The 9,977-nt window shown below is 55.3% G+C and overlaps 1 protein-coding gene across 7 annotated transcripts; it reads left to right on the plus strand.

Annotated features, from left to right (window-relative positions):
- The first annotated feature begins 213 nt into the window (after positions 1 to 213).
- LOC135329807 (uncharacterized) lies at positions 214 to 9,702 on the plus strand. Of its 7 annotated transcripts, none has more exons than XR_010391514.1 (5): positions 216 to 1,670; positions 2,082 to 2,248; positions 2,383 to 5,127; positions 5,246 to 5,441; positions 5,841 to 9,702. XR_010391514.1 is itself a non-coding variant. In XM_064519910.1 (4 exons), the coding sequence occupies exon 4, from the start codon at positions 6,261 to 6,263 to the stop codon at positions 7,170 to 7,172; it is 912 nt and encodes a 303-aa protein (XP_064375980.1). In that variant the 5' UTR covers positions 214 to 1,670; positions 2,082 to 5,127; positions 5,246 to 5,441; positions 5,841 to 6,260; the 3' UTR covers positions 7,173 to 9,702. The 7 variants fall into 7 exon arrangements, 3 of the variants coding, with proteins under 3 accessions (XP_064375980.1, XP_064375981.1, XP_064375982.1); XR_010391512.1 differs by having other exon boundaries at positions 503 to 1,670; positions 2,082 to 5,127; positions 5,841 to 8,309; positions 8,416 to 9,702; XR_010391513.1 differs by having other exon boundaries at positions 503 to 1,670; positions 2,082 to 5,127; positions 5,841 to 5,924; positions 8,416 to 9,702.
- The last annotated feature ends 275 nt before the right edge of the window (positions 9,703 to 9,977 follow it).

Here is a 9,977-nt window from a genome sequence, read left to right on the forward strand (position 1 = left end):
GCGGTGCGGCGGCGGGCAAGATGGCGGCGAGCAGGGCGGGTGTTTTGGCTGGACGGCGGCGGGCGAGGGCAGAGGCGGGCTGGAGTCGAGCATGTGGGGGCCGCGGTGAGGCGAGCGTGTGCCTTCGGGTGGCCGCGGGTGTCGGGCTGTGTCCTGCCAGCCGGGGCCGTCGCTGCGTGGAGGCGGCGGGGCGGGGCGGGGGGGGGGGAGTCGGGCCGGGGGCCGCGCCGCGCCGGGTCTGCGCGGCGCCGGGTCTGCCGGAGCGCGGCTCTGACTCTCCCTTTTGCGTGTGTCGCCTGTAGGGCCCCGGTTCCTCCCCAGCGCGGGCCGGGGCGTGCGCTCGCCCCTGCGGACGCAGCCTGGAGGAGTGTGTGTGGGGTGCCTGCGCGGGGGTCTGGATGTCTCTAGCAGCGGCACGGCAGCCTGATGCCTCCTCTCGTCTGGGACGCGGGGTCCTTGGGGAGTTCCCTGCTGCCTCCTCTGGCGTTCTCTGCGAGCTCATAGATCCTTCCACCTCCTCTCCCCCCCCCCCCCCCCCCCGCCCCGCTCCCCTGTCTGGTGGGGTGGGAGACCGGTGGCTGCTCCCGCCGAGCTGAGAGCCACGTAGGGCACCCCATGTGCTCACTACGCATCTGGGATGGCACCCCTGCCCTGAGGGCCCCGCAGAGTCCCACCCTTCCTGCAACCAGCCCCCCCAGAGCCATTAAACCACCCACAAATCCTGCCCCAACACCCCCACAGGCCCCAAAACGCCTCCGAGCCCTGCCGCAATGTTGTCACTGACTCCAGACCTTCCCCTGCACTCTGTGCAAGGCCCCAAACATTCCTCAAACTGCTGCCAGACCCAGTGCCCGCAGCAGTGAGGCGTTCTAACAAAGATGGGGTGCGATGTGCGTCTCCACCTCGACTCAGTCCCGCTTTAGAGAAACAGGAAGTTACAGCACTTCCTGGTGAAGAGTGTTGACGGGTGAATGTGCGGATGACAAAGAGACTTCTCTCTCTTTTCTTCTGAGCCGCCTCTCAGAAGCCTCTGTGTGTGCACGATGTGGCTGATCTGGGATAATCGTGCTGTGCGCAGTGCTTAAGGAGAACATTGCCCTAAAATGGAGGGCTAAGGAATAGCCTAAGAAACCTAAAAGGCTCGGGAAGAGCCAAAGAGAACACCGATGGGCTCTGGGAAGCCCCAGTGATGCTAGCGAAAACAGCGTGGCTTTTAGGCACCTCCTCAGAGCAGCAGCAATGTCTCGCTCCAGCCTATGGGACAATGGGGACTCTTAATTACCGCCTTGAATTACCACAAGTGTTGCAAAAGCAGAAGGGACTAGGGAGCATGCAGAGCAGGTTATGGACTATATGTCAAGTTTAAACAAGCAACAAGCCCCTCTGCAAACAGAAACAGGTTTAGCCCTAAGTAATAGAGGAAGGTAGCTGTGAGTAACGTGAAGCGAAGCGGTGACGTCAGTCACCCCGAAAGCCTCGGAGAAGCGGTCTGAAAATCTGGTACCCTCGCGACCTCGGCAGTCTTTTTGGTTTGTTTGGCAGGGTAGCCCACCGAAGGGGGACATCTCGAAGAGAAGCAGCAAGACCTGGGGATCCGGTGGTTCATTTTGGTCGTCGCCTGTGAGGCCAGCATGCAAGAGTAAGAGGAAGCTAGGAGCAGTCTCAAAAAGGTAATAGGTTTGAAAGGGAGACAGGCAAATCGAGGGCTGTCGTTCCTCCACGTAGTTAAAGACCGAGAGAGTTGTGGGTTAAGCGCATGCATACGAGGGTTTGCGAACAGTAACAATAACACTGAAGCGGAATAAAAATAAGGTTTCGTGGAAGATGGCGTTAGGAAGGTATTAGGCGACGTGCCCGCCTGCCTAATAACCTAGCCCTAATTGCTGTGTGTAACGTTTCCAGACCGTTTACCCTGCAACGTATGGTGCAAAGTGCCATATTAAGACCTTTCCCTTAAGGAAAAGAAGAAGAAAAAAAAGAAAAAAAAGGGGGAAAAAGAAAACAGGGTAAAGAGAAAAAGATCATGCATAAACCTAAGCGTTTCACTGGAAGTAAAACGCGAGTTTATCGCTTCCTTACAGAGATGGAACCAAGGACAGCAAATGCTGACGAGGAGAAGAGACGGACGAGCGTTTGCTTGCGGTTAATACCGAAGGGACGGGATGAAACAAGGAAGCCAGAATGCAGCGGCCCCTCGATATCACCAGGAACTGCTACAGGAGGAGGCGTTCTGGCACGGGTAACTAGGGTAAGTATCGCTAATGACCGTTAGCAGTTATTTCGGCCTCCCCGAGGCAGCGCTGAGGACTAAGTAACCTGAGGGGCTCTGGCCTGGGTTAGGGCAGAAGTGCAGGCAGGCGGGATCAGGCATTTTCCTCTCAGCTCTCCAAGCTGAATCCTAGCCCTGAAGGAAAAAGCACTGGGGGGAGGCTACTCGGACACCTGCCACGTCGAGGGCAGGGGCAGGAGCTGACCCTTCCCCGACGGACGGACGGACGGACAGACGCTGGTGCGGCGGTGACTCTTTGGATATCGTAGGTAAGGGGAGGCACGCTGGTGCCGAGCTCCAGGGCGGTTTGCCTGAACACGATGCCCGGGGCAGGAGGTTACGCATTGTGTCCGGGGCTGGGAGCTGGTCCCCGAGTCCCATGTACTTGGGAGTGCCTGCGCTTGCCAGGGAGCCCGGTGCTGTTCCCAGAGCTGCGGGGAATTTCCCTTGCGTTGCCTGGACCCTCGGGGCTCTTGGGGGTGTTTCCCCTCATCGCAAGGGCAGCCAGAGCCCCTCCAGGGCTGCGTGAGGTCCCCGAACCGCTCCCGGATTTGCTTTTGGCACTCCGCAGTGTCGCTCGTGTGCCTGGGGCAGCCTGCAGGCGCCATCCTGTCAGCCGCGTTGAGCCCTGCGGCGTGCCTGGTGACCCCTCTGGTGTGCGCCAAGGCCCTTCCTCTGTATTTTGGTCTGCCCCAGAGCCCTGCACTTGCCCTCTGATGCCCTCAGGACCCCTCAGTTCACATTCTGGGTTGCCCCCGAGCCCTCTGCGTGCCTTTCGGTGCGCCCCGTGGCCCCGTGTGTGTTTTGCGGCACGCCGCAGAGGTCTCTGTTTAGCTTTTTCTCCTGTCCTGGAGTTTTCTGGGTGCTTCTGGGTGTGCCCCAGGGCCCTCCTTTTGGTGCCCCCAGAGTCACTCTGTTTGCTCTATTATTGTTTTTTTTTTTTTTTTTTTTTTCTTGACTTGTGTTGCACCCAGAGCTCTCGATTTGTTCTCTTGTGCTCCGCATACTCCCCTTTCCGCACTCTACACCCCAGGCAGGGCTCTCCCTTCAGCTCTCAGCAAGCTGCTGTCAGGAGAGTGGGGGTGCCTCTGCTGCCCTGGCAGCCCCAGCTGTCCCTGAAGGGGCTGATGGCCAGGCCCCCTGCCCAGTTCCTGCAGGCCCACAGCTGCGGGCCCTGGGGCTGGGATGAATGCCAGGGGGAGCTGGGTGGCAGGACAGGCCCCAGAATTTGCTTTGGCTGTTTGTATTTTGCGTTGTTACTGCACGCGCGTACGTGGAAAGGGAAAGACAGAACGAATGCTCTCTTAGATTAATTGCCACGGCTGAGGTTGAAGAGTAAAAAACGTGAGCAAGCTGAAGTAATAGAATCCAAGGGAGCCAAGTGAAAGCTGTCTTCCTCTGCCAGAAAAAGGGAAAGCCCGTTCCTCCTGGCAAGGAAGGAGCGCCATTAATAGCGATCCGAATAATAGATCGCCAGCGTATAACGGAAGGTCTGTATGCATTACGAGAAGTGCTGTGCGTACATGTGTCTCCATGTGTGTGACTTTACGTGCCTGTGAAGCGTCATGCTTCACGAGCTGCGAGACAGCAAATTATTATCTTGGGGGAGTGGTGGTCAAGTGACCAGAGCTACTGAAGAGGAAGGGAGCGAGAGAAGGGTCTGAAGTGTAAAACTGAGAGATCGATTTCAGGAAGGCTCAATCAGCGCAAGCCCCGGGTTAGTTACCTGGCAATGGTATTTGGGGAGACGGGATGACAGTAGATAGGTTGAAGCCTCATGGAATTAAGGCTCCTTCTCACCAGTTCCCGCTTAGAGCAATTGTAGGAGGATTTAGTTTCCTCCAGCAGCATTAAGGTGGCTTTGCCGGTGTCAGCAGACCACGGTGGAAAGTACTGGGAGGGAGTCGGAAAGGGAGCTGGGATGAGGAACGTGACTCTGCTTTCACTGAACTGGAAGAAGTGGCTATAAAACCTCCTGCCCTCAAATTCCCAGGACAAGGAAAGCCTTTTTCGGTAATGCTTTCCACATCTGCTGACTGCGTGGGAGCAGCACCACTAGAAAACGGCAGTAAAGGAAAGCGGGTGCCAGTCGCCTCACCTTTACGTCCCCTTTGGGGGTGGAACAAAAAGTCTCTGGCTGTGAGAAAGACTGTTCAGCAGCGATGTGGGCTGTAACCGTCTTTGAGACTTTTAGCTTTGATCGCGCAGGGGCCATCCAATCTATTCAGTTCTCTCTAAAGTAATCACGTCAGGGAAATGAAGAGACAGCGGAGTATCATCTATCCGAGTGGCGCAGTGGGCGCTGATCTTAACGAGCGGGGGCAGGGGGGCAGTTGCTGTGCAAGTGTTACAAGCAGTGGCTCTTCTTGTGCGCGTCTGAATTGACTGAGGGGCAGAGCACGGTTGCGCCAAAAACGCGGACGCAGGAGGTTTCCGAGAGGTTGATCTCTAGCGGCTACTTAGTCTGACTTCCCTTTCGCGGCAAGCCCGACTGTCTTCATAGCTCTCAGAACAGGGGTTAGGGGAAGCGGTACTTGTGGCTTGCGTATTCTTGTTTACCTTGCTTGAGTGTGTATATTGGATCCACTTTTGTGCTTATAAACAACTTTGGATTCTTATGATTTTCTGCAGAGCTTTGATCTTTTTCTTTTTTTCTTTTTCTTCTTGGTTTGTTTTTTTTTTTTTTTTGCTTTGCTCCCTCCCTGATGGATTTTACTACGCCTCCGTCAACGAGCCCTGGCTGGCAAAGTTGCTGTGTCCCAGCGGAGACTCTTAGGCGAGATGGAGGAGTTCAGATCCGCAGCCTGCCAGAAGAATGTCGCCCAGGAGGGGTTGCTAGCCTCGAGCTATAGGCGCTGGTGCGTGTGGCTCATTGTGTCAGACGCGAAGGGGTTTTCTTTGGCTGCGGAAATTTTAGCTTGCCTTTACACCCTGTAGCAGTAGTATTTTTGTTTTGATAAACTGTGTTAATCGTAGGCGTTCAGGACCTCGGGGAACGACTGTGTGCTGCCGTGAAGAACTACAGGCTACCACCGCTCTCGGACCTTTGTAAGTTATCACGCGTCGAGAGCTTCCAGGAGAATTCAAATGCCAGCAGAAAGGTTCTCCGCCCGGTCCCGACGAGGAGGCTTCGGCCACAGGAAGGTCGGCAGCGTCCTTACCGGACTCGCGGGTAATAAGCCGCAATGCATGGACCGGCAAAGAAGGGGGATAGCGACTGGTAGCCCAGAGTCTTCAGTAAGACAGAGTCTTACTGTTGCTAGCTGGGCCACGAGGTCTGTGCGAAGCCTCGCCTGTCTGTTTGGAGCTCTGTTTTGGTCTGTTTACCTGGAATGACCAGTGACGCCTAAAATAAGAATTTTCGTGGCTAGATGGGTCAGCTGTGACCGCACCCATCTTTGCCTTGCTTCGCTGCCTAGCAGCAACTTGGGACGCCAGAGTAAAAACTGCTGCAGCGCTTAAGGGAGGCTCTGCATTTGCCCAGGTTAGGGAGCCATCATTAAAGCTTTGGGGGAAGAAAGCTCTAAAAGGAGAATCTCCCAGTGACCTTGGTGGCTTGATTCACTTGCAGGATGCTGTTCTGAGGGCCAGCAACTCGAAGGGATGCAGCTCGGCCCTTTTTGTTGACTTTGGTGATGCTGTTTTGAGGAAGCATGTAAGTACAGAAGGGGTCTGGGAGGGTTTTCAAACAAGACGGGAAAGAGCAAGGAAGATTTGAGAGCGTGGAAAAACTAGGTGCCGCGGGTACTGAAGTTGTTACGGGCTGAGGGCGTTTGGCGTTGAGCATCTGAGAGGGGCTAATGCACGAGGAACGGTAAAATGCTGTGACTGAACGCGAGGTTCCTCCCCGGCCTGGGCCCGTGTGTGCACCCTCGCTCCCACAGACACCCCGGAGCCGTAGGGAAACGGGTGAGCAGGCCCACGAGCGGACTTTGGGCACAGCGGTGCGCAGAGAGCGCTGCGGGCTCAGCCGGTGGGGTGGAGTCGGAGCATGGCGAGCCAGGCTGTCGGGATCCATCCGGTTCCGCTCCCTGCCCCTCTGTCCAGCGCTCCATCCTTCTCTTTCTTTCCCCGTGGCTCTGTCCAGTGCCCCATCCCTTTGTTTAGCTACTCGTTCCTCTGCCCAGCTCCCCCATCCCTCTTGTACTCTTTCCATCTCTGTGACAATATCTGCGTCCATCTAACTGGCTCTCTATCGCTCTATCTAGCTCTTCATCGTCCTCTTCCTCTTCCTATCCCAGTACCTGCCCGCTGTCCTTCCGTGCGGCTCCCCATCCGTCTGCCGCTCTCGTCTGCCTTTCTGCCTGTACTTCTCTTTGCCTTCCCAGCCCTCTGTCCACCCCTCCAGCCATCTCTCTCTATTTCCATCCCTCTGCTCAGCTCCTCATCCATCTATTTGCCTCCCTATCCCTCTTTTCCCCTGTTTTGTCCCATCTCTCTGTCTGAATTGCCCTCCCTCTTTTTCTCTCTCCACCTTTCTGGCCACCTCTTCGTCGTTCTCGTCCTCTTCCCATCGCTCCTACTGGCTCCCTGTCCCTCTCTTCCTGTCCCCGTTCCTCTCTCTGGTTCTCCCCCCTTCTCTGTTGCTCCCTTGCCGTTCCTCTGGCCGTCTCGCCTTCCCCATTTTTCTCTCTTCTGCTCCCCGGTCCTCTGTGCAGCCCTCCCTCCATCTGTGTGGCCCTCTGTCCCTCTCTTTCTCTTCCTTTGTCCAGTGCCCAGACCCTGGGGCCGGCTCTCTGTCCCTCTCTTTCTTTCTCCCTCCATCCATCTGCCAAGCTCTCTGCCCCTCTTTTCTTTTGTTCTCCCCCCTGTCCCCGCGTCCAGGTGGAGGTCTGTTGTTCCTTTGCGTTTTGTCTGGTGCGGCGGGTGGCGAGAGGTGGTCGGCGCTCGGCAGAGATGGTGATCGGCAGCGCCCGGAGGGTGCCGTCGGTCGGTCTGGTTCGGGTCACGTCGGACACCTCCGCGGGGACTCTGCCCGCGGAGGCGCGGGGCTGTGGCTGTGCAGTGGGGGAGCGCTAGCGGGCTAGAGATGCCGTGGGGTACGCGGCAGGCAGCGAAGAGGCTCCTGGGGAAGGTGTCACGGAGGCAGAGAGCAGCAGAGGCTCCGAGACCTTGGGCGTTAGGACAGGCGCTCGCGGTAGGGCGGTCTGGAGCTGCTGCTGCTGTCTGTCCTACTCGTCAGCGCGGTCTGCAGTTACTGCCTCTTGTCTGCCTGCGCGCAGCCAGGGCTGTCACGTGGTGCAGCTTGAGTTATGATTGCGATGCTGGCATTGAGCCCACTTTTCTGTCAGGTCTGCCTTTATGCAAAGTGGTGTCTTCCCTATGTCTACAGCTCAACCCATGTTGTTGATTTAGTGCTTCCTGAGGGGATATGCTGTGCTGTCAACACGCACACCCACCACACCCCTGCCATCGCTTCCTGATGAATGCAGTCATTTACATAGCTTCTGGCTTGTTTCTTTCCTTGGAACTCCTTTCTCTTTGCTGTTCTGGTCCCTCCAAACAATTTCTGTTTCTAGCATTATTAGTGTTGGGCCCTAAACCTTCTAGACCTTCCTTCTTTGAAGTCCAGAGGTTCCAGTATTGTTTGTACTTTGAGAGTAAAGGTCCTTCACAACTCATGTCTTAAGTATGCAACTGCCTTACCTGGGATTTTCGTTTTCGCAAGTTACTGTTTCTTTCAGGAGCCAGCTACAACAGTAACTTTGCTATAGCAGAGAAATGGGGTTACATGTGTATGAGCAACAGCACCGTAGTACACAGCAAAGCCATAATCTACAGTACTGGTAGCACAAGTCAGTTTCCCATCAGCTCCATCTCTCCAGGGTTTGGAGGTTTTGGAGGCCTTACTTTTTATCCTGCCTTGGCTGGACGGTGCTTTCTGAGAGTGTCCATCAGAGGCAGAGTTTCCCTGCGGAGGACCATCTAGCAAAGGCTGGAGGCGGCCGGGTGCCTGAGCGAGCCTGCCTGTCCATGAGAGCTGCTGTGACAACTTTGTGATGAAATGGAGCCAGAGAGGGTGACTGAAGCAGCACGGAGGGTCAGTCATAACTGTGGGAACAATTACGGGCCTTGGACTAGGGAGTAGTTCTAGGAGGGCTGTGCAGTTGCCCGGCCTCTAACTAACTGCTCTGGCCTCTTTGCAGGTGCCGAAGCCCAGTCGGGCAGTCGAAGGGGCCTTGTCACAGCTGGGAGCTCTGCGGAGATGCGCGGCTGGCCATGGAGAGTGAGCTCTGACTTGCAGCGTGGACACAGCTAAGTCCTGGGCTGCATCATATGTGAGCAGTGCTGGGAGGTGCGAGGTGATTGTTCCCTAGGTGGTCACTGGTGTCACTGGCTGTGGATGTTTGCCCATGGAGCTGAGAGGACCAAAAATATTAATTGTCTGACCCGGAGATGAATTAGTGCTTGCAGTGCTTCAGGTAGGTTCAGTGCAAGTGCAGCCTAGTGCAGTCCTGTGGAGTGATTCTTGCACATGCTCACATTTGAATGGTGGCTAAAACCAAGCCTCTAAACAGCAGCTGTAACGTGATTCTGGTGCATGTCTTCCCGTTCTGCTGTGCTTCTAGAGGAAGGGAAAACTTCTTAAGCTGTGGGCAAAACTCCTTGCCTTCTCTTTACTGTTTTCATGCGTATGGGTGCTTTGGTGTTTGTTGCTTAAAGCTGAGGGTTTGGAATTTTTCACTTAAGGTTTATTGTTTAGTTTGTTGTTGAGGGTCTCTCACTCCGGAGTTACAGTTTATTCCTTTCTTTTGTGGGGCTCAGTCTTTATCAGTCAGGGTTTACAGTTTGCTCGTTTAGTGATCAGGGCGCAGAATTTAAAATCCAACCTTAGCCATAAATTTTAAAGTCTCGGCAACTATTAGGGTTCCAAGACCTGCAGTTAGTGTTCAGGGCTTATGACTTACTGATAAAGGAAAAGGGCTAAATCCTTAGATAAACTGTAAGCCCTGAAGCCTAAGCAGCAGGCTGCAAACCCTTCTTTGGGCTTTGTAACCTTCCCCTGTACCCAGCGTTCAGCTCTGCACACCGACCTGCGCTCTGGATTTGATATGGCGCAGGCCCATCACACGGAGACTGGCAATGTGACAGGTGAGCTGAGAGTTGTGGAAGTGTCTTGCAGGGCTCTAGCCTGGGGTAGGGCAGAAGTGCAGACAGGCAAGATCAGGCATTTTCCTCTCATCTCTGAGATGAATCCTATGCCTGAAGGAAAAAGCAGAGGAGTAGGCTGTCAGCTACTTGGACACCTGCCACATCAAGGGCAGCAGCAGGAGATGACCCTTCCCTGATGGATGGATGGACGCTGGTGTAGTGATGACTCTTCAGGCATCACAGGTAAGGGGAAGCATGCTGACACTGAGCTCCATGGCAGACTTGCTTCCAGCTATTGTTTCTGCGCAGTAAAACAATAAACAGTTGCTTTATTCTTTGCACTCATCTCTGTGGTTCCTGCTGTTGGTTTGCCTGAAGATGATGCCCAGGGGAGGAGATTACACATTGTGTCCGGGGCTGGGAGCTGGTCCCCGAGTCCCTTGTACTTTGGAGTGCCTGCGCTTCCCAGGGAACCCAGTGCTGTTGACAGAGCTGTGGGGAATTTCCCTTGCATTGCCTGGGCTCTTGGGGGTGTTTCCCATCATTGTGGGGGCACCCAGGGCCCCTGCAGGGCTGTGTGAGGTCACCAGACTGCTTCTGGATTTGCTTTCAGCAC

This window comes from Dromaius novaehollandiae, chromosome 13 (genome assembly GCF_036370855.1).
Source record: "Dromaius novaehollandiae isolate bDroNov1 chromosome 13, bDroNov1.hap1, whole genome shotgun sequence".
NCBI lineage: Eukaryota > Metazoa > Chordata > Aves > Casuariiformes > Dromaiidae > Dromaius > Dromaius novaehollandiae.